We start from the raw sequence: 25,300 nt of genomic DNA, 5'->3' as shown, positions 1-25,300 counted from the left end.
ACAAGTGGAACCTAGCGAATATGAGCTGAATGAAAAGCTTGATGTTTGACGCTATCTGGGGTGTCAGGAAATATAATGTACTTTCAGAAATGAACAAACCTCTGTGTTACAATCTGTCTGAAGAGACCAGAAACTCATCAAGCTGTTTGAAGAAGCTGAACGAGAGTCCTAAAATCTTTTCACTTGCCTACTCTGCTGCTATCAGAAAAGAAGAGGGGAAAACAGAAGAAAACAACCTCTGTTTCAAATACATAAGACACTCTCAGAAGTAATGGAAAAAAATAATGTTCCCCAGCTCAGTACTTATTTATATTCAAAGAAATGTTTGTTAATGGGGCAAAATGGCCCAAAGACTGCCTCTTCGCTTCCCCTCCTAGCATACTACAAAATAATCATAGAAAAATTCCTGTTATCAAATACCAGGCCGTGTTAGGAGGAATATGGGCAGCAGTTATAGGGAAGTTGTTATCACCCTCTACTCAGCAGTGGTGTGGCCACATCCAGATTATTGTGCTCATTTTTAGACCAATTTCTTGAAGTGGGTTTCAAGAAAATTGAGACACTGGAGAAAGCCCCACAGAGGGTCACCAGCAGAGCGTTGGGGCACATCATCTACAAGAAGGGACTATGGGAGCTAGTTTCGTTAGCATAGTGAAGAAGAGGCTAAGGGTGGACCAAATGCAGCCTATAACGGCTTGAATGGTAGTTACAAACAGAGCCAAATTCTTCTCACTTTTGGCTAATAGTAAAACAACAGGCAAAGGCCACAGGTTGGATTTGGGAGGTTCAGGTTGGACGTGGGAAGAACTCCTTCACACAACGGCTAGCTGAATAGGTCAGCCAAAGAGGTTTTAAAATCACTGTCTTTGGAGTTTTTCAGTAATCATGTAGACAAACTTACACAGCTGTCTGTCATCCTGTTTTTAGCAGGAGGCTGGACTAGATGACCTCTGCAAGTCCCTGTAACCAGCACTTCTTCCAAGCACTCCCATCTATTCAACATTTATTACTTGTAGTTGTCAAATTTTCACATAAGGATGGCGCCAAAAGGTTATACAAGAACATACCGTTGTAGTTTCTTACACAATCTTTTTCATTATGCACAGATGTGTAAGATTGTTTAATGGTTATTTACCATAAAGGACATCTCAGCAAACTGACAGCACTCAATGATGACAGATGTAGAACATAAAGCTTGTGAAAAATGCCATGACAAATGGTCTCATCTTGGAAATATAGCAACAAATGATAAATGTAACAGCTCCTTGAAGACAAAGAGAAAATATCTTTTGGAAAATGGGTGTTGGTCTCAGCTTTGGAATAAGTCAGTAATTGCAAACCTGGAAACTAAGAGAAACTCAGAAGACTGAGTAGCCAACACATCATATGATGCTGTGTTCAGTTTCAAGCTGTGCAATTAGTTTTGTGTAGAAACACAAGTGGGTGCCATCTATGACTGTGTCTGACCGTCCTGTTATTCATTTACTCCTCCAGCTAAAACAGACCTTTATTCACCATGGCAGTTTCTTAACAACCAAGGGCAGCAGGGAAATTCCAAGGAGCTGCCCATCACAGAGACATGATTAAGCAAAGCTCAGTGATAACAGAATTAAATTAATTGACAAAGGGCTAGTTTTATATATGTTCGTACTTTTAAATTTAAATTTTGTCAGCAGTCATGTCATGCAGTGGGATGGTATCTGTAAGGGTACGTGGCACTCTGAGGACCAGACCTGGGACACTGATTCCAACCCGCTGCTGCTGGTCAGCAGGCTGCAGCCTGATGGAGAGAAAAGCTACAGACCTTCTCCCCTCACCCAAGAGCCTTTTTACTTAATTCTTATTCTAAAAAAAAAAAAAAAAAAAAAAAAAAAAAAAAAAGAAGAAGAAGAAGAAAGAAAAAAAAGAAAAAAGAAAAACACTCTGAGCTCCTTTCCGTGTTTCTAGTATAATTCTCTTAGCTCAATTCTGTTACCTTTGTGTCCCACCTGGCCTTGTCTGATGTCAAACCCCTTGCACTTTTCTGCAGTAACTATGGCCCCTCTCAATCTGCCCTGGACAATCTTTCTGGGCTGTCAACTGGGTGAAATGCAGGCTGGACACGACCAACTCCAAAACAGATAATAATGACTGGCTGGTAGACGTATGTGACAGCCAGCTGCTCCTAAACAAATGGGTAACATTTGATTTCTTGATTTGATCACCCTTTCTCTTTTTCAGATAGGATTTTCATGAATTTTATTATACACCAAATCCTCAAGTTTGGTCAAATACTGTTAAAATTTGGAATAAGTGAAAAACAACTAGAAGACTGATGTATGGACAGAGACTGCTTCCATTCCAACTAGCAATTTTTTCAGATGAAGAAAAGAAGAAATAGAGTGTTGAATGTTAAAGAGCATCTAAAGATCCTTAACACAACTTTCTAGGAAAATATTAAACAGTTGAAAGATGCTCAGGCAAAAATTTTACCTCTTCACAAAAGCTAGTGGAACCATAAAAAACTGAAATTAACAAAAAAAAAAAACTTTTTAAAATATTGCAGAACTGGAGGTCCTGTATTTTGTTTCAGAGTCAGAGGTTCTGCACTGCAAAGCAGCCTACAGTAAAAACAAAGAAAATCAATTATCTGACCATGCTACAGAAATGTGAAAGATACTGCACTCCAAAAAACCACACAAAACCCAAAATGAAAAAAATATATAGTTGAATAGCTATCAGCTATTTATGGCAAGTCAAACAGAGGAGGAACATTCAAAGACTTTCTGAAAGACTGGAGACACTTTAGTTAAATATTCAGTGGAAGGTCTGTGCCATGCCTAATTAGAGACCAGACAGCAACAGGAATAAAAGACTCAAAACTGGAGAAAAGATGGTTACGCAATTTTCAGATTGTGCTAGGCTGCAAGGAGAAACAGAGCACTGGACAACTGTTTGGGAGAAAGCAGGGCGTTACTACCGTGAGCTGCGCTTGGCTGACTATTACCCTATACGCATGTGTACAGATAAAATACACTAGAAGGAGAAGCTGCTAAACTGCAATGTGTGTGCTAAGAACCAGCATGAAAACGGAATAAATCAGCACAAGCAGAATAAAGTCAGGGATTTAACAGCACCTAGCATTTGCAGAGACCAGCTACATTTGTCAGAGGCATTCTAAAAAAGCCATAAGATAAAGAATTAAAGTATCTAAAGCAAAATATACATACATACATACATATACATACATACATACATACATATATATATATATTCTGTGTAGAAGGCAAAGCTTAAATCATACCATGGTGTACTATGGGGGACATGATCTGCCTGTTGAGGTTTTGTATAAGCGAGATTAAAAAGTAAAACACAACTGTGAAAAAGCAAGTCTAAAGATTTCAGAATTTAGAGTGCCTATTATAAAGCTAAAAATATGTCAAACAGTAGGTCTCATTAAGAGTTGATTTCATAGAAGAATGTGAGGCCATGTAGACAGAGATAAAAGATGTAGATAAAAAAATGCAGTGAATATAGAAATAGAAAAGGAAAATAAATTTCCCAGTAAGCAGACAAATTCAACAAATAGTGCTAAGCAAAAAAACACTGGTAGTGCAATGATAAATAGCAGTCTGACGTTGAATATGCAAATGTGCTATATAGAATTCTAGATTAATGGTCCGAAATGGCATAATTAGTTTGGATATGCTAGATTGTTATTCACGATTTCCAAAAGTAGCATTATGAGAGACTACAGCTGCTAAAGAAGTAATCTCATGCTTGAATTGATATTTGCTGACATTCCAAATGTGGTAACAACTGATAATGAACTCCAATTTGATTGTTGTGATTTTAAGTGTTCTTCATAACATATTAGGTACCCATATCACTTCAAGCCCAGTGTATTCACAGTCCAATGGTCTTGTGGAAGGTGCTATTTTTTAAAAAGAATGATGCAAATGAATAAGAATGAAGTTGAGATCCACATGCGACACCATTAATGGGGCAGCACATTAATGAATAACTTGAATATGAAGACATTCTTCTGTTGAACTACTGTTCAATCTAATGCTGAGAACAAGGCCATCTAGAGAAAGCCTGCAGAGCTTATTCAGTGAAGTCCTATAGGAGCAGGATGAGACATCCTTACCTTCTTCCACAGAAAGAGGAAACAGAGAGAGACTCCAGATTGCAAAGACCAAAACCAGAACAAACTGTGGAGGAGCCAGCACAGAGAGCTTCAAGAAAAAGACTAAACATTAATGCAGAGACTTAAACCCATGAAGTGCCCCAGAGATCTTCAGAACAAAGGAGGCTGCCCAGAAACTGGCTGACAGCCCTTGATATTTGCATTATATTATCACTACTTCCTCTGTTTCCTTCAAGAGCTGCAAAGCTATCTGGGCTATCTGTTCTGATCCCAGTCAGCAACTGGCTTTTGCTGGTTGACAGAAACACGACAGAAAGGAGACATGAAGCCTTTCGACCAAACACATTAGTTAATATGTTATTTTAACAAAAACGCAAGTGAAAACTCTGATTGATCATTCTTTTTAAGCAAAAGGAATATGATGCTTTTGGGCTGGCATACATACTATGCAAAAAGGCAAAATCCAAGTTATGCAAAATCGCAAAACTTCATCCAACAGTGCCATTGTCTTTGATGCAGACAAAACCAACTAAACAAAAAAAGTTTTCTTCTGTACTTTCTAATTTGTTTCCTACAATCCACATTATGCGTTTTGTTTTTATAATCAGTTTTTGTAATGTCAACACATTCTTCATAAAATACCAATTTCCTGAAAAGAACATTTTCACAGATGTCTTATATAGCAAAGAGCAAGTCAATGACATATCAGATTATGTCAAGTGAGCAGAACAGTCATATAAGCAACCAAATAGAGAAAGCACACCTTTTTTGTTCTGTAGTGTGCAAAATAAATGAAATAAACTGGGTAATCGCAAAGAGTTTTCAAAGTGTATTGTTTTTGCTGCTTATAAAATGAAAGTTTTTGCTTTCCCTTAAATTCATTCCTCCAGTGTTGCACGTGATGGGGGTTACGCTTCAATTCCAGACCCTCTATGGGAAGAGTTGGCTTTGAACACTGATGTCTGGAGCAAGTGGATGCCTGGGAAATCTGAGATAAATGCGCTGTTCTGTTCAAGTAAAACTATTAGTTTCAGAGGGTCAACATAAGTGTTTGTATTTCTTTATGTCAATATTTGAATTAAAAAAAAAAGCCCTCCACTTCTACCTCCACTGATTTCAGCTTTCTACATACCATTACAAAAATGTGATAATAATCTTGCACATGTGTAAGAATTCTTATATTCCTTCAAACTTTATTTGAAAACTTATATAAGTTCCCTTCCTAGTCCATTGCCTTCACTGCAGTACCAAGTGATACTTTTTGCTATTTTTCCCTGAAAAAATAGTCTTCATTTAAGTATTTGAACCACAGGAAGTTCCGCCTGAATGTGATGGGGAATTTCTTCCCTGTGAGAGTGACGGAGCCCTGGGACAAGTTGCCCAGAGAGGTGGTGGAGTCTCCTTCTCTGCAGATATTCAAGGCCCACCTGGATGCAACCCTGTCTACCAAGCTCTAGGTGACCCTGCTGAGCAGGGAGGTTGGACTCCAGAGGTCCCTTCCAACCTTACCGATTCTGTGATTCTGTGATTTCACAGTCCTTAATTCGCAAGCTGCATGTGACAAGCCATGTGACTTGTTTCCGTTTTCAGATTAACTGATTGGAAGTCGTTTTTATAGTTTTATAGTTTTCACTATAAAATTGCAATAAAATTACAAAACTATTTCTAGCACAGTCACATTAATACTGTTAGCTTATGCTCAACTGGTTAAAAAGTCATTTAGCACTACTTTTTTTCCTTTTTTTTTTCCTCCTGTCAAGAACTTCCTGGGTTGCAAGGAGGCCAAAAAAGGCAGGGGGGGAGGTTTGGTTTTTTTTTAATAGTCTCTAAATCTGTTATCTTTTTCAACAGTATATCTGTCTCTCAAGAATATACTGCTGACAAGTTAAATTAATTTAAAAATTTATCCTACCCTTTTTTGCTTTTCCTAATAAAACTCTTGATATTTGGATACTTTGAGTTTGGATCAAGAAGCTGCTACAGCAAAAGGTAAGTAGAGACAAAAAAACTCAGGAAACATTTATTAATGGCTCTAGCTTACACAAACAAAACAAAGACATTAATCTAATCTGTTTTTCAAATGGTCATGCCGCATGATTCCTGCAGTAAAGGGACTACAGCTGTAATTTAATTAAAATTTAAATAAAATGGAAGATAGAAACTATGCTACTTGTTATTAGTCTCACATGCTTTCTATATAGACAGAGTCCTGTAGAACTGTCCTAGCAGCAGTGTGTTCACATAACGAACAAAAAACATGACTTCTGGTCAGGGAAACCATCTGCCAGCAGGCACAAAAAGCCGAGTGGGTGCATCACATGAAATGCATCTGTACGCTTGACCTTTTCTTCCACTTTTTTCCCGAAGCAGACACTGCGGCCGCTACCAGAGGCAGCCTCCTAGGTCAGACGCCCACTTGTTGCAGCTCCAAGCAGACGTCCTTACTCGTGGGTCTTTAGGGAAGTATGTGCTCCATGCTCCATCTATGAACTCTTCCCTCTCCTAATGCATATTGCTCTGGCTCTCATCGTTTCACATAGTTAGTACCATGTTATCGGCTGGTTTTCTGAAGTGCTGGTAAGTATCTGTTCTAGGAAACACGTGTAATTCCCTCTCAGAAAAAACAATTTGGGAGATACTACTGTCCTCTTTTATTACTGCTTATGCTGAGATTTCAAGTACTATTTTTGCACTGACACTTGAATTATGATGTGTAATTATTAGTCCTTCTATCTCACTTTCCATGCTTCTCATCTTATAGATCAACTGTCATTGAGAAATTATATTTTTCCAGAATCTTAGTGATATGATCACTTTGCCTTCCCATATTGCTGGGAGAGCAACACAAAAACATTTTATTATTTACTATCATTTTATATTTTATACCATTTCAGTACATAGGCATTTTGAATATTTTAACTCAAGTAAGGAAAGTGTATGGATGATTCATCATACCTGTTATATTCCTGTAGTATCTCTCCAGGTTGGACAACGGGGATACTGAAGACTGGCTGTACAGATAAGTACTTCCAGTTCCTTCAGGCACTACTCACTCATTCTTCTATGCCGATATTTCTTTCATTTTCCTTTCCCAGTGTTTTAATCCCATCTAAACAGCATTTTTTGGATTATTTTGTTTACCAGAAAAACGGTTTATCTCCTCCTAAATTATAAATTATAGAAGGACTAATTGCAGAAGTGATTCATCATGATTGTTTATGTTTCAGCACTGCTGAGAAGGGCTTTTCCCATATAGATATTCACATTTATAAAACGGTATCTTCAGAAAATCTTCATGAAGGATATTTTGAAAGATTTGACCAAATCAAGGACAGCATGACTATAAACAAGGGTATTTGAATGCTAACAGATTATTTCTTTGTAGGAAACTATCCAGTATTCCCAGACATTCATTTCTATCATCAATCTACTAGCAGATAGTGTAGAAAAAGAATGTATAAAGACATAAAAACTGTATCATTATGAAACCTGAATTCAATTTTAGTCAAAGTCCTTTATTAAAGAGATTATGATCAAGTGTGTCACTCATCTAAGCTTCTGACGTATGCTTCACTATTGTAGCAAAAATTTTGAGCTGGCAGAATCACAAATGCTATTTGCTATTCATACTGTATTCTCCTTTGTGCTACAAAGCACCTGAACATACAGACTTCCATCTGGGGCTTGATTTGGATATATGCATCACTTAGAAGGGATCAACAAATAAGGAAAAAAAAAGATGTAAATTCTGTGAGATTTTCCTTTTTCTTCTTTTTTTAGTTCTATGTAAATAGAAAGAAATAAGGAGATTAGTAATTATGCAAGAAGACATCAGGAAGGATAGAAAAAATAGGGCATACTAGGAAAGTAAAAAGAAATTCCAGAAAACCACTGAATTAATAAATAACCTACAAAATATCTGGTCCTTAGCTGTATATATCTAATAAAAATAGAAAATATCTGATATAGACATTACCAGAAGCTTTTCTTATCTTGAGACCCACTACATAGTCTTCTAAGAAGAATTCGCTCTACTCTTTACAAAAAGGAGAGAACAGATACGGACCCTACCCTTTTCAGGGAAGATATGCATCATCAAGTGGAGCTAGCCTGCACTCTTTCTGAAAAGACAAGAAGAACTGAGCATTACACAGACGAAGGAAATTAGACCTCTGAAAAAAATTAAGCCCTTTCTTGAGGTTAACTGAACCGTTTGTGTGGGCTTGACAGTACCTTGCTTATCTACACGCGCAGAAATGGTCACGGTATTTTGCACATGATCTGCAGGAAAGCAACATTAACTATGCAAGTGACCATCACAACCAGCATATATGATCTATGGGCTAGTTTTATTACATCTGACAGCACCAACAGACAGCAGAGTCTTCTCTGCTCATCCTGGTGTCAGTAATCCATTAATCTGATAGCCTGTGTTGATTCTACTGCTTCCATATTCCCATCCTCACAAAACACTTCATACTCTGCCAAGTATATTGTGAGTAAAAAATATTGTATCTTGTCAATCATTTGAACAAATGCATTCTACTATCTTTTACAGGTATTTTAAAGATTCTCATCACTGTGATACACACAGGACAAGAAAACTGCCTGCAAAAGTTTTACATCAGTTCAAAGCAGATAAGCATTTGAAAGCTGATGAGTAAAGAAACATAAGTACTTTCATTTTCAGCCACAATTTCAATCTATGTGTTCCTTGTCATGCTCATTCTACGGACAAAATAAGATACCAAATTTCAAATCCAAATTTCCAAAGCACAAATTCCCTTAAAGGAAGGTTTAGGCAACCTTACGAGGTTACTGTAACAGATAGATCTAGAGAGGTAGAGATCCTAGGAAGGGATTGAGCAAAGAGAAGCACATATTAGAGGGGGTCGCATTAATTCAGTTGAACTGACCAAAATCTTATGGTAGGCAGGAAGACGGAAAAGGGTAAGTATCATTTGCGATGGCCTGGGGTATCCCTCCAGCCTCCAGAAAGCTGTGGGTCTCCTCCTGGTCCTCTGTCATACTTGACATCCCCATGGAGGGAGCCTTACCTGGGACAAATCAACCCTGCTTAGGAAACGTAAATGAGCCCTAGGTGTCCATGTGAGGGCAATCCGAGTGACTCTCTGGCCTTCATCAACTGTACTGACTAGATCTCAGTTACTATTATCATAGGACCTAGCTCACAAGTAAACATCTGCACATACAGACCTTAATTTTGGTGTCTTAGTGAGATGAGTTCTTCCTCCCTCTCCAGAGATACCTACATACTTGGCTTCACCACATTCAAACTGAGAAAGAATACTAGCTTTTCCACTCATACTATGTTGTCCCGAGGAAATAAATATTTTCATAAATTTGCTTGCATAACTCAGCCTTTAGAAAACGACAAGTGAAAGAGCCTTAAGTAATATTTACATATATGCAACCAGGAGTAACTACAATCGAGTTTTGTCTGAAGTTTGCTTCACTTTGATGGGCTGCTGGACAGGAAATAAATCCTTGAAAAATTTTTGATTCATCTGAACCATCAGTTTCCAAAGTCCAAATTCCAAGTATAGTCATGATTCAGGAAATTAATTTATTGTCAAAGTCATGCTAGTATCTGGGGTAATACGACGCTACTAGTTTGTAAATGGGATTGAAACTGGAAAATATTTCAGAGAAAACATCCAATCAGATGATGCAATTGAAAAATAAGCCATTCCAACATTTTTTTGGAACAATTTAAAGATTCACGGCTCTTACATCTGTCTGCAGCAGACATGTTTCAAGTGTTAGTTTTTTCACCTCACCATCTTTCACTTTATCCACATCTTGATTTGTTAATTCAAGTTATGGCATTGAGAACATCCTTTTAGTCTTGGAGAGAGAACGGATATCAATTTTAGAAAACTGAATAAAAATAATAAGGAACATACCAGATGCAGCTTGTAATGAAACCAGAATATTCCTTCTACTTATCTGAATTCACTAGAAAGCTAAGAACTGTTCCTAACTAAGTGGAAGTCATGCATTTTGTGCACATGCACCCTGAAATATGCTGTGGTGCAAAAATATAACTGGTAAATTATTTCTTTTTACTGTTGTTTTATTTATGTGACAAGAACTTTCATGGATGCTAAAAATCAGCTGTATAAAGAGTGCCAATCACAGAGAGTCACTGTGTAAGAGGAAAATCAAGCACCTCTTGCGAAATTGCTTCAGACATTTGTTGCAGATTCAGAGAGTCAGAAGGCATCTTACTTGGATAAGGATGGTGTTTCCAGGCCTGAAATATGGTGTGTTCCAAAACTACTGAAGATGTCACCTCAGAAGGAGTGTAAAATGACACCTTTGCCCAGCACCACCCACCCTCACTCCACTGACCAGTTTCTAACAGCATTTTTACTTTACCTCTGTGTGACAGCTTCTCTAGGATGATCCTTAGGCGCTGAAGAACACGGGGTGAAATGTCATATTTATATATGTCTATTATTGGCACTCGCTGACATCTCCCAAATATTCCATCTGCATTAGAGAGAGAAAAAAAGGGAAAATATACTTTTCATTTTCTGAGAGAAGGAAATGCAAGAAGAGATGCGCATTTGCAAAGTATTCTAATCACTTACCGCAGAAACCTTTTAAAACACACTTTTAAAAGTTATCAAAGGACTACTGAAGTCATGAGGCAGGGTATTTTCTATCAAAATAAATACTGGAGGAAATTAGTTAGGAGAAGATTCTATTGTCTAAGTTACGAGCGTAGTTTATTTTATAAAGTAACTTCAGACTTCTGACTTCCAAATCTTTTGATGAAAGACTCCTTTACTGACAATTCAGCAGGAAAAATATTAATGTTCAGAGCCTACTAGGCTGCAGATGAAAAGCGCAGCATCCAGAAATATAAATATTAATTTGCAGAAACTATGAGAAATATTTTAATGCAGGAGCCGTGTGTTCGGCGTTGGTAAATGAGAGTGGAATCCGCAGCGGCTAGCGAAGGCTCGTTTCAAGTAGCACCTCTAATGAATGCAATAAAAGAAAGCTGCTCACAGAACAATGAGATATTAATGTGGCCTAATTTATTTAGCTCCATTCCATTTGTCTAAAATGACAGACTCTGCTCATCAATGTCTTTTCAAATCACACCTTCTAATTAATTTAGCTTCTTATTAGTCTTTATTTAGAGAATTGTTCATTTTGAGGCCAGCTTCCTGTGCATGTGTGGGAGGAACAGGGAGTTCAAACATTCAAATTACCTTTCTCTCTTTCGTATAAAAGACTAATTCAGAGCCTAGGTGCTTCACGTACAATCTGACCATCTGCAATTCCAGGCCTCGGAGAAAGCAAGTGGTTTCATTTATTGTTCAGAACAGTTCTGCTCTATATAGTGATCCAAAGGAAGCAATTTAAATGCAACAAGTTTAATTAGCAAAATATTCTACTATGGTACTAGTTTTAACACAGTAATTACTTCTGCTCTGATATTACCTCTATGCTCAAAAAGGATAGCTACATCAGATTAGCAGGAAAAAAAAACATTAAGTATTAATTTGCAAATGTCCATTACTTTCTGTGCTACTTCACAGAGCTAAAAGACTGCACATGGAAACTACTCGCCCAGCTGTTCACCAAACACAAATAATGGCATAAAAGAAAATAAAGCAATCCAGGATGCTGGAAAAAAAGGCATTATTAGACTTCACTGTTAAATACAAATACCCCGTTGAAATGAGCCAACTTTTGTTTCCTGTGCCTTTGCAACTCTCCTGTCACTTTAGTAACTGTCAAATGAAGTTAATCCAAATTAAAAATTTACTTTTCAGTCTAATTTTGGGAACTACTTATAATTTAGAAAGCACATAAATAGATCTGTTTTTTTTATTCTGCTTTATATGTATAAAGCAGTGTTCCAGCAGATTAAAACACTCTGAGAAGTATATTCATCTTTGTTTAAAAATCTGTGGAAGTTGGAAATAAGCAAAGTATTTAAATATCAGTCACTTGTCAGGGGATGGAGAACAGGAATAAATAAGGTCCTGGTTCAGAAAGGAACAGAAGAACAGTTCAGTGTTTGTTTAAGAACAGAGCTGTTCAAAAAACCCCAGACTTTTCAAATACAACGGTTACAGGCTATGAATAATTAGAACAGAATCTAGGTTGATATACATAATTAGTATTCCATTTGTTTAAACAATGTATCTTAAAAATAATCATAATCTTATTTTAGAGTCCAGAAAAAAATCATACTGCAGTACAATTTAAACTTTTCCATAATGCTTTAAATATCCTTTAAGGACATCTCAATGGATATAAACACTATTTCATCCACAAACTCTAAAACAGGCCTAACTCTCTCTCTCTCTTTTTTTTTTTTTTTTTTTTTCCTAAAAAGGCAACCTTTAATCTACTGCCTTTGGCACTGGGATTGCTTAGGGAGAAAGTGCAAATTATTTTGGCTTTGGTACTTGAAACACGGACGTCATACCTCTTGCAAAGGGTGCAGTCACAAACAGCACTTCTGCTAAGCACAGTGCGAGGGGAGTAGCAGTGCGCCCCAAAGAGCAGCTGGCAAATAGCAGCTCTGAAATAAGGACGGCCTTTACAGGGTGAGTTGTGCAAATAGTAGATTTCTTAGTTCATTTTTTTTTCTTTAAGTGGGAAATCTTTTTTTCTGTTTGTTTGGGTTTTTGTGTTTGTTTGCAGGGTTTCTATGCAAGACTGAAAACCTAAAAAAACTCATTTCAGGTTGAGCCAAGCATTTAATTTTCAGGTTATCTTTTCATTAAATATTTTTTAAAATTAGGTAATTTGTGCAAAAAAAAAGAGGGTCAGGAAGCCATTTTGGAACAAAATGTAAATGTTCCCCCTCTTTTTTCACTTAAAAAAATCTATTTGGCAGATGTGACCCAGATTTCCTACGTAGCTTTGGTCCGGCGCAAACCTCTTCACTTAAATTAAACTTAAATTTCACTTAAATTAAACTAATGTTTAAAATTTGACCAGCTTAGCCTATGATACCCTATTCAAAAGTACTATGATCTTTCCTGGGTGTCAATATGAGATGCATCTTCCCAGAGCAGCTGCACCCACCTCAGAGCCAGGGCAGTGCGAGTGCTCGGGTGCGCTGCTGCCAGAGCACCCTCGAGCACACCCGCTTGACCTGTAACACCTCCAGGGAGCAGAACAGGGTAAATCACACAAATCCATCAGGAAGTGAAAATAAAAATGTAAAAGCTTCCAGAGTTAAATTTTACAGAAAATGTCATACAGTGGGGGAAGCCCAAAGCATGAATGATGATTTAATAACAGCAATCCAAGGAAAAGCACTGTAGGCTTATAACTGTTAAGAGTGCGCTCCTACTGAACTTTGATTAAAATTGTGTTCTGAGAAAGAACGGGATATCCGAAAGACATCTGCTCTTTACATACCCTCCGAACAAGGGAAGTTGGAGACAACCGATCAATATACACATATGGTTGCTATTAAAGTGCTATCATTTGCTAATCATTACCACAAAGTAGTATCTGAGATTTCCATAGTAATATCTTATAAATTATACTTAGACAAGGAAACATCTGTGTTAACAGCATGGTAATGTTGACTTTTAGATGGCTTCTACATTTGTTTCCAAAGAACTGACTAAACAGAAAAATAATATACCCAAAGAGACAGTAACATGATTTTTTAAATGTATTTAGCTATTTTGCTAATATATTTAATGCTTGAGAAGGAATCCAAAGATAAATTTTTAAGAGTCGCTGCTTAAAGCTTGAATTTCAACCAATATGTACTAACAAGTTAGATGCTAAGATTAAAAATCATACACTTAACCCAATCCAGGTGTCCAATAACATCTCAAATAAAGGCAGATGAACCTCTTTTATTACACATGGCACCCTGGGGCAAGGTGTGCCTATTTACATTGAATATCTATCAATTTCTATTAAAAAATACAGCTGATATGTTAAATAGTGAGCAAGGCAAAACAGAAGTTCTGGAAGGAAGATTTCTGAGGAAAGGTCAGAAGAAAATGGAAAATTCCCATATCATTTCATTATTATTTTTGATGAATTAATGTATGTTTATGACATAACTATCTACTGAGGAAGAAAACACTATATTGCATGTGTGACTAATGTCTACGTATTGAACTATGCAAAAGGAGAGTCAGTAAAAACATAGTCTGAAATACAGTTTTGAAAAGCTTTTGTGTCAAAATGTTTCAGTCACAATAAACTAAACAGGCATCACATGCTCAGTAGGTACTAAAAAATCTTTGGAAATACATACATTGAAAGCAAACCATTTGTGAAGAGCTCATTCAATTCATTTTACGTATCCTACCAAAAAACAAAACAAAACAAAACAGTGTATAATAAAACTTGCTTGGATAGAGAAAAATATCCCATCTCGGTACCACCAAGTATGGCTGATCTTCTGTGATTTAAAACTACGTTAGATGCACACAAGATTTGGCAGTTTTGAACAGTGCCAGCAAAAAAGATTGAGGTCTTGTTGGGTGTCATTTGGCTGCTGGGCAAAGCTATGAGCACTAGTGGAGACACTAGAAGTTGTTTGCAGGCCGACAAAAGTCTGATAGATGGGAATTAAACGATTGCATCCTTCAGTAATTAATTTTTTAGATCAACACGCAGTGAAATTTGCACATGGCATTGACAAGCGACCTTTGCAAGGAAGCCTCTAAGCGGAGGCATTCAGGTGACCATTTCTTCAGCTCTTCAACCATCCAGCAGCTATCTGCAAGGGAGTCACGCATCAGACTCTGACAGTATCCGTATGCATAGGTCGACCAACACTTTGGCTTTCTTACCCTAATTCTCTGATAACTGTTTAAAAAAATGTAAAATAGAGCTTTGTATAAAATGTAAAGGTTTGCCCCATATTGTAGACACTATATTTTGCTCCTGTGCTGCAACACAAACAAGAAAATTCACAGATTCAGCAGTATGTCAAATTGTGCCTGTTGTCACCTTTGACTGTATCATTTGTGCTCCTGTAGTTAATCAAAGAACTTACTCTAATGCCCCTGCACACTTTCAAACAGGCATCATTTCTCAGTAAATTAACCTTCTGTAAAAAAAGATTGTTTATTCTCACTGAGTATGGACTTGACTTTGTTCTCCTTGCCCCAACTTACTGTTTTAAGGAGCCATAAGGTCCAAGAGTAGTTCAGGACTAACAGAAAGGCCAAGGCTTGATGTCTTATGACCAAGATTAGCACCCGAGTTGCCTGCAGGAAAGACTAAATCGTTTTCCATTGGGAAGCATAACATCTGCATCTTAAAAGCCTCATAATACTGGACATTAAGGTCAGAGAAATTAAATATTCTAGGAAATATGCAGGAGAGTGTTAACATCTGTTACTTTTCTCTCTCTGCTATTTCTCTCTGCTAATATGCTTGTTTACAAAATCCCTTTATTAAAAAAATGCCTACTGCAGTTTCTTGAAGAGCACGTTAAGTTGCATGCTAGGAGGCTTTTATATCAGAAGGCATAGTCCACAAATCTACATTCAACATTTACAAGTAAGCTTTTCAGCAAACAACATATTTTTTAATACAGAATTTATTTATAATGTATACCTCTACTTTGAAATTCTCTTTCGAAGCGAGTTACCCCATACAGCGATAAAGCAACAGTGGGTCCTACAGCATCATTTCTCATGCAATATTTTGAAAATATTAATCTAATGCTTTCAAACAGCAAATGCTGCCAAGTCTCACTGCAGCAGTCCTACAGAAGAGCTGCTGCTCGCACTCACGGTTAACTGCACCACGAACCTGCCGCGCTCCACAGAGAGCGCTGACCTCCCAGGAGGCGATCGCTCCCCGCTCAACTTTTAAAAACTGTTTTACCATTCTACTTCGCTCATCTATGTGCGGCCTCAGTAGTCCTTGGCTATTTCCATTTCAGAGCAGTAATAGTGGCATCTAGCGGACAGTCTCATGCTCAGGGATCGGTCCTGGAGCACACGCTCTTCAGCTGCTAAATTTACTGCTTGCAGATGCATTTGATTTCATCCAGAATACACAGCTCTCCAGGTACACCATCCTCAACCTTCACTATGCTAATGGCTGAAAAGACATGTGGAAGTGTTTAATGCAATTATTTAAAACTAAGGAATAAAATAAAAATATTTCATGTAGCTAAGATGTTTTTAGGATCGATGCATTATTCAGAGAGCAAGCAAGGTGCTTATTTTGCAAGGTGCCAGACAATATGTGGTGGCAATCTGGTGTGTCAGGCATAATCTGCTGTAATAAAGCAAGTCCTCAATCATAAATAAAACAAAGTGTATTTCTTGTAGATGTATGTTGTAGATTTAAAAGAAATACTGCAGAAAGCAGAAAATAGGAATATAAGGAGTTCTAAACTTGAAAAATTTTTATTTATCCAAGAAAAAAAATATCAGAGAGTGGATATTCTTACAGATATGCCAGTAAATGGACTCTTCCTAAACAGCTAAAGGGCAAAGGGACCTTATAAATTTCCTTAAATGTCAGACCACCTAACAGTCCTCTGAGAGGGCTCTAACAAGATTTAATGCCTTTCCTCCCCTCTTTGGACACAGACATTTAAGGATAAACATGTATGGCCAGTCTGTTTCCAACCAAAAAAAACCCCCAAAACTAGAAACAAAACCCCAAAATATTTCTGCTCATTGAAAAAATTGGACGGCATGTGATTATGTGTGATTATGAAAGTGCTCAAGTCCCCGTGCACAACAGCATTAGTTAACTCTCGTGCAAACACTGTGGCTGGACTGGGATTCGCAGAGCTCCAGACCACGCAGAGGCAGCGGGCGAGCGAACAGCTCCGGGGCGTAAAGCCCCTTGCACGGCCCAAGGAGCGAGTCAGAGAGCAAGTCCTGGAGGAGCTCTGTTCTTCCTGCCCCAGGGCAAGCTAGGACCTTCGACGGGGGGGAAATAACCACTCAGGGAGCCATGTCTCTGTGCTAACCTGCTCGTTTTCACCGGTGGCTTGTACAGTCCCAAAATATTATGCATACCTTCACTCGGGAGCCTTCTAAAGTTATGACAGAAGTATGCAAATCGGACAGAAAGTAATGAAAAAAGCCCTGTGATCTGCAATGAGTACAGAAAAAGAGAGAGGAAAGGATCAGGAGGAAACGAGCAGCACTTTAACAAAGCAAGAGGAGCGCAGGCGCGGCGTGAAAAGTGCTGCCCCCTCCTAAACATTCCCAGCCCCCCAAGTTAGGTTTTTGTATGAGAGGCCCAGATCTAAACACCTGCTTTCTGTGGTTTGGAGCACAAACATGAAGCTCGGTCTCCCAGGTCCTACGCAGGCATCCCAGCCACCGATATAATGGCCATTCCTTGGTAGGAAAAGACAGGAGCGACTTTAAGTACAGGACAAGGTAGAGATGAGAAGAGAGCAAGTTTAAATCTTTTGCTACTGGAGCTAATGTTCCACTTTGAATTACTTAGTATTTCTTAGCTCACACTTAGATTTCCCACATTCTAGGTACATGTATGGACTGTAAGCTACGGTTTTCATCTCCATGATCACGGCAAGAGGGAATGGTAAAGCAGTGACTTGAATAAACTTCATCCACCTCCGGGTGATGCTGCTGTCCCTGCGCCACAGACTCAGTCTGCTGCTGCTTTAGGTCAGAGTCTAACCCAGATTTGAGGGCTGGGTTGGACCCAATCTCATTTTACGTAGCATATTTAGATACTGGACTGCAAGACTAACATGTATGTTTCTACTTTACATTGCTATCTCATTTGAGATAAATGTGAGACATCAACCCTCTCCAAATCTAGAAAAAGCTATTTTTTTCTGGGAGAAAATCATCATAGTGTGCTAAATTCCAACCTTATCATTACTGGAAGGATATGCATAAACTGGAGAAATTCAGAGAAAAGAGAAAGGATGTAGCCACATAGATATTTAAATATTGAACTGATTCTTCATGAGAAAAGATTGAAAGTATGTGCAATCTAACTTCAGTGTAACCCAAAGAGAGACAGGAAAACGGTTAATTCAGTTTTGTGTTTGCCACACAAAAATTCAGTTTTGTGTTTGAAAAAAGAATGAATTATTTATGACATTATTGGGAGATATGGAATAAAATGTCAAAGATGAACAAATAGTCTGAATCAGAACAAGTTTCCTTGTAGGGGGAACCTATTTTGAAGCTGTTGAATAGCCTCCTGGAAGAGTAATGGCATTCCCATTGCTTAGACTGTTTAAAATTAAGCCAGACAGAGCAACGGAAAATGAAGAAACATGAACAATTCTTCTTTATTCAATATACATTTATGAACAGAGGTCACTGGAGGGACTATGAATTTATTTATGGAAGCAATGAGATGCAAATATACTAATGCTTATTTATGCACATTAATTTTCCAAGTATCACTGAGATGTACTTCAGTCACTTCAAGGATCCCCATTACATTTTTGGTTGGTGCCAAGAACCACTTTGGTGCTGGCAATGTCTCCACTGTGTGATCAGACTGTAGCAGTTCTTGCATCTGTATTCCCAAGGCAGAAATAACTCTGCAAGGAAACATATGCAGTAAAATGGATTTCTGAATTTATTTTCTTTTTCTATTAAAAACAAAGTAGTGAAAGGTTTAACTTGTGATGTATGTGTGCCATGTGTGCCAAGAATTTAGAGTTAGTTAATATGAGTTTGCAGTAGATGGTGTTCTCATGAAAATCGGATTTATAACTATACTACTATATATATTCATTACATGCAGCATCTAATTGTTAGAACAAACTTGGGTTATTTCTGACTTTGGCCTGCCTTGCTGCTTTCTAGATCTTTATGGAAAAATAACTATTGAGGCAACGGCTTACTTTTGTAATCTAGACTACTGAATTTATTCCTAGGCGGTACTGACTACAGGTATGCATGAAATTATAGTAACAAACAGCCCCATCTTCTTGGCTCATTGCAAAATATTACAAAACTTACAGAAAATTATGTTATGCCAACCTAACACGCCAGCAGAAATCCTAAACGTTGCCCCTTCTGAAGGGAAAGGGAAAGCATTATAAAGTAGGGAAAACTTCACATAGTCCTGCACCCTGTGGACTAGTTAAAAAGTCTGGGAGCTACCACAGGAATTTCCACACCTTGCTCTAGTACGAAATACCAGCATGGCTATTTCAGCGTGCCACAGCAGCCTCTGGCAGCTTCCCCACAGCCGCAGAGCAGCTCAGACCTGGCCTTCAGCTTTGACCGGGGGGTGCTGACGGTTTCTGCTGGGCAGCCTGGAGAATCTGGGTACGTTCTGACGCGTTTTACAGCAGCTAAATCCGATGCTGAACACACGGTGGGAGCTGCATCCGGAAAAGTTATTCCTATGGCAAGGACGTAGAGATGCGGGTGCTCCAGCGGCCCGCCGGCGACGTGACGCAGCCGGAGCACCGCCGAGGCTCTGCTACGGGGAGGCGGGCGAGGGAGCGAGACGTCGCCCCTGCCCCCGGCCCAGAGCTCAGCCGCCGGCTGCGACAAAAGCGGGGCGAAAGCGCGAGCGCAGGGCGCAGGTATGTGAACACGACAGCAGTGCGTTGGAAGAGGGAAGTGATGTTACTCAGCATGCGATATGGATGAGGTCAGAATTCAGGCATTCGTATTTTAAAATGAATGATAAATTTAGAAAGGACCCTGAGAGAAGCAAAAGACCTTTTTTCCTATGGGCTGGAAAAAACCCTATGGTGAAATGTCTCATCCCGCGCAGAACTCTGCCTGGAGAGCGGAGGATGATCTTCTGTCTCTGTAACCGTACTCGCAGTTTGATGCAATGATACGGGAACAGAGATCAAGAATAGCAGTGGGAACGGTTTCAGAAGTATGCAATTCTCTGCAGCTTTGTGTATTGCAGTTCATAAGATCTTTTAAGATTTGCAACATCTGAAATTACAGTCAGCACAGATCTGGAAAGCAGGAACTTTCTTCCTTTGCAATGGGTGAAGAGACCACTAAGCACGTGGGAAATGTCCATTCCCAAATTATCTCCTCTTATTCACTGAATACATACAACTTACAGTACACATCTAATGCCCTGTACATTTGAGCATACCTAGAAATTGTCATGTGCTTTTAAAAATATTGTATGCAATTGAAAGCCATTATTAAACATAAGTTCGGGGAAAGAAAAGGCTGCTCATTGCTTTACATTTTCCTGCAATATGAGTGATTAAGTACCTGAGTTGTATACCCAGCATACATACTTCATACTTCTATGGAGTATATCAGAATTCTGAACAAAGCATCCACACTGCAAAAGGAGGAAATATGGTTCTGCAAAAATGCAAAATAAAAAACTTTGAAAGCCAGGACTACAGGATGAGCAAAAAACTGCACACTGATAATTTTCACTAATGAGCTCCATATTGTATTTTTCTAAATTTCCATCTCACACTTTATTGCTTATCATAGAGTCATAGAATGGTAAGGTTGGAAGGGACCTCTGGAGGTCATCTAGTCCAGTCCTCAGCATAGCCCTGTATGGGGATTGAACCCACGATCTCAGCATTAGCAGCATCACACTTTAACCAACTGAGCTAAACCTGCCCCCAAACTCATGCTTGGGATAATGCACCTATGCAGAAAATCTATCTTCTTATTGTCCCTTCTTATATCTCAACTGAATGCTCTTCCAGGCGGAAACCAGCAAGTTTTAAAATACATTTCCACGCAGCTAACAAATTAGACTGCAATTGTAAGTGAAGAAAAAATCCTGTACCCAAAATCTTTCATTCTGAAGCTTCTACTGGATTATTGACATTAACAACACACATTTAAATAATACTGCTGAGCTTATTGCACTTGCTAGCTGGGTAACCATGCAGCCACACCACTGCACACAGACTACTTTTCTTAAGTGTATAACCTCAATTTCACTCTTTTGCCAGTGCCTCAACATGCCCCAGCCTCCCGAGCTCGCCAAGCCCCCGCTCCCTTTCTGGCCAACGGGACGGTTGCAACGGTACAGCAGCGAGACCTCGCCGCCAACCTCTCCAGAGGCAAAAATGTAAGCAGAGCTGCACAGCCACTAATGAAAGCAAAGGGATGAAACAACATATTAAAAATGTGAGGGAAAAAAAAAAAAAAAAAAACAATGAAACAATGACAAACCTGATGCGGGAAAAGCTAACATATTTTAGCTCTGATTTCCCAGTCAGCAAAATGCTTCTCTGAGGAAATGAAGTTTGAATATACCAAAACTAGAAATATTTCCACAGCATGTTCAGATCTAAATAATTTCTGAGGTATCCAGATATTTTTGCTTAATCTAAAATAGCATCAGCCAAAAGACATCAACCAAGATAGTCATTTTTTTATCCCTTAATTCAGCTCCTGCATATTTAGTAACCATAGTAATTTTATTATTATGTATTTCATTCCTTTCTTTAGTATCACAGAGTCAGAGATAAGTATTAAAAATATTTGGTCCTATTTTCAGGGCTTATAAATGGGCAACGTAGGCTTAGGCCACCCCATCGCCTGGAGCATCACCCTTCCAGACAAAACCGTTGACCCTCAAGTCAAGGAAGGACAATCCAGAGAACAACCCGCAAATTTTAATAAATAGGAGCTTTTAGAAGGCTGTACGCTAAATCTTTTGTACAAACTTCATTTGCTGCAAAGTTCATACTCATCCGACTGCTGTCATATTTGGTGCAACTTGTTATGGGTGGAAAGATAAGCAGCAGGGCAGCAAAAAGAGGAGGTTTATCTATGGCAGCTAATCTCCTCAATCAACAGCACTCAGCTCTGCTTAACAGCCGTTGCCAAGGAACGGGCGCGAGCTTTTCTTATCGGCTTCATAATGTTTCATTGACTATTCAGACCAGAATAGAAAGCTGTGACACTCAGGGTTATAAGCAGCACAAAATGAAAATGGCATATTACGGGAAAAAAAAAAAAAAAATCTATCCTTTTCTGCTCTGCTTATTTTAATATCACAAAACAAACAGAAAAATATATCTACATAAACAAGATTTTTTTAATGTTGTTGGCAGGTCCTTAGAAATTCATTGCAATTACTGATACCTCTGGCACAGAGAGACAAGGGTTTCTCAGATCCTTATTACATTACTGGAAAGCAAGCAGTCACTGGTTATTCTACAGCTATGCAAGCCGCTTCAGTGAAGGCTGTCTTCTCACAGTAGGTGGGATATGCTTCAAACCTGGATAACCATGACCAGCATAAGACAATCTATGCAAAACTGACAATATTACATTTCTTTAACAGCATTACTACTTCTTTCTCCTGTCTTCATTTCTGCATAGATTCTGATTTTCAGTTCAAATATTGATGCCCTTCATGTCCCAGGAGTAGCAAAACCTTGTGTCTCCTCTGAGTTTGATTTTCAGGACAGCCACCTATTTCTGAATGTACGCTTGCTAAAACTCAAATCTCGGCCCATCCAGAAACATTATGATTTGTAAAGTGATTGTATTTGCATGTTCTAATCATCATATCTTGCATACGATTATTATTTATCTACCAAAGGAAGAGTGGTAAATAAATAAAGGCATGTACTTAGACACATTTGTGGTATCACAGAACCTAATGTTATATAGCCCAAAATAGAAATTAAATTTGTTTGCCACTGTTCCATCCTAAAGCATGACTAATCATCCCTCAGTCACAACATCCAGCTAGCTATGACCCCTCAAACTTTTGTCTTTGATATATTTAGACATGCCTAGAAAATGGAAGGAATATCCTGCAATGAATTTTATACTCATGGAATTCTGTCTTTCATACAAAGTTCAGGTTTGGATTTAAGGCAAATATTTAGAAGCATCTGAGGTTTCAAATACTTCCATGCTACCCAGTGTCCTTCTGAACAACTCCAATGTACTCAGCTGCTGTTAAGCACACACCTACATTAAACTCATTTCAAGTCTCACAGATGAAACTGGGAATATTTCCACACTTAAAAAATCGTTATTTGCTTAAGCAACTGTCTCTACTGCAGCCTAAATATCAAGTGGGTGTCTTATATTTCCAAAAACTTAAGAAAAGCTGGAGAAACTTAGAGAGTTGCAAAATGCTGCAAGTATTTTATCATATTTTTCAGGAAATGTTGAAGCTTTTCTGTAATACTGAGCCCATAGGATGAAAACCATTACTGAGGCACAAAGACACCTTTCTTCCTGTCCTCTTTCGGGCATTGAACTTTCCTGTGCAGATGTGACATCCAAGTTCTGATTGGACTTAGGTTGGAAGGTCTTATGTGATCATGATACAGAGTGATATGGCTGCTGGCTTTATTGTCCCTCACATGGACTGGTGAAGTCCTTTCACAAAAACAGTTGTTAGGCTTCCTTCAGTGAAAAGCAACTACCTTCTAAGACGTACTCCCAAGACTGACCAGACTCTCACTGGAAAACACATCATTTTATCTAGACAATATGTTTAGATGACAAAGAGAAAGGTTATCAAATTTTCCACCTATTCATCTTGCATTTTTCACCATTAATGAGAGCGAAGAAATTTTGAGTAGAAAAGTATTATTTCTAACAATAATGGTGATGTTTCTTTTCATCTCAAATGACCTGAGTATTAGGAAATGGCTTTCTTAAACCTGATTCAGCCCATTTGGCCTCCCACATGTGATTGGACAGGTAAGGTATGAGTATGGTTGCTACAAGTTTCCTCCAGAGCCAACGAAGAGAGAGGGGAACGTGCTGAAGCTGATTAGGCTGAACTAAAATCTAAATCATCAGATTGAACAGATCTGTATCTTGGTATGAATAAGGTCACGAGGCTTAGATGAACACAACGGCCCTAACAACAGAGCAAACTCTAAACAGTCGGTACATTCAACCTTAGCTCAACCCAGTACTACCAGTTTCAGCATGGCTTTTCAGCTAATGAGCACTAAGAGGAAGCAGTCCAACTATTTCAATTTGCTTGAGTAGGATAATAAAATAAAGTAAGACATAGTTCAGAGAGGTGTCAGGATTTCTTCTATCACTCAAGTAACTAAATTTGTACATTTGTTACAGATTTGAATGTCCTAACATAGTCTAAAAGAAAATAATTCAAAATAGGACCAAGGCTGATGTTCAAACACTTAGAGATTAGAAATACCCATTTCAAGTAACTCAACATGAAAAATTACAGTAATTATGTAGAACTTGCACTACTTTAACTGGAGTGTAACAACACCAAAAGAATTCATATTTCCCAATCTAGTCTCTTTGCTACACTTCCATGAAGATATATAAATTGTAGAAAAAAAATGGGAACATTGGTAAGAATATCGGTACTTTTTGTTCTTAACACTTTTTTGCTTTTTGCTCTGAGCTGGGGAAAGAATGTTAATATCTTTAGTCATAAAGAGGTGGCATCCCATCAATAAGACTGCACCAGCTCCTGGGTACATGTACTGTGATATTAGGATGAGTCCATCACTTGAAGTAAAGTCACTTCTTAGAATATTATTTCAAAAAAGCCAGCCAATTCTTCTGCAGTTCATTATGAGTATCATACCTCAAAAATCTTCTCTTCCAACAATGTATAATTGTTCTTTTATTCCTGTGCAATATTAGAAAAAGTGACATTACTTTTGAATATTCACATGAGGATCCCTAAGGCCAGATTTTCAAAGTTGAGCACATACATTTAAGAAGCAAAGGAATAAAAATATCAGATACACGCAAGTATCCAAATTTTGTGTGTGCATAAAATCAGTCACACAGATGCACAGCATCATAGGCAAGTGCAGATCCAGGAATCATTTCCTTAGTCTGATGCACAACCTGAGGAGGACTCCTGGGCCAAATGCAGGGCAGCGTTTACTGCTTCTGTTTTGACTTCTCTCCCATTAGGATTCTGTTCCAAAGCAGCAATTTTAAAATCTCTATCATGTTGTTTCAGTCCCTCTCATCTCGTCTGTATATTGGATGGGAAGAAGGGGGAAGGAAGTGACTGAATAGAAGCCAACTAACACTGGAAGAAAAAAATTGGAAAAAAAATGAAGTTTTATTTTTTATTAAGACACAGAACACAATCCTGAGGACAGACTCTAAATTTGTGTTTCGCTGTTTTTTTGTTTGGTTGTTTTTTTTTGGGGGGGGGGGGGAGACTTGAAAATAGTAGGCTTTTCAGTAATGATAAAGGATATAGTTTCCTGTTCTGATGGAGAATAATGTGAAT

The 25,300-nt window shown here is 38.3% G+C and overlaps 1 protein-coding gene across 1 annotated transcript in view; it reads right to left on the bottom strand.

The window, feature by feature from the left end:
• The window catches only part of PTPRN2 (protein tyrosine phosphatase receptor type N2), a 592,277-nt gene that overhangs the window by 481,609 nt on the left and 85,368 nt on the right, over positions 1-25,300 (bottom strand). The window contains exon 3 of the mRNA XM_085317725.1: positions 10,532-10,645. Within this exon, the coding sequence (XP_085173851.1) occupies positions 10,532-10,645 (114 nt within the window). The remainder of the gene's footprint in view (positions 1-10,531; positions 10,646-25,300) is intronic.

This window comes from Rhea americana, unplaced genomic scaffold (assembly GCF_003343005.1).
Source record: "Rhea americana isolate MKP2758 unplaced genomic scaffold, rheAme1 scaffold_50, whole genome shotgun sequence".
In the NCBI taxonomy this organism is placed as follows: Eukaryota; Metazoa; Chordata; class Aves; order Rheiformes; family Rheidae; genus Rhea; species Rhea americana.
Note: the sequence above shows the minus strand (reverse complement) of the source record. Positions and strands in the feature narration are given on the sequence as shown.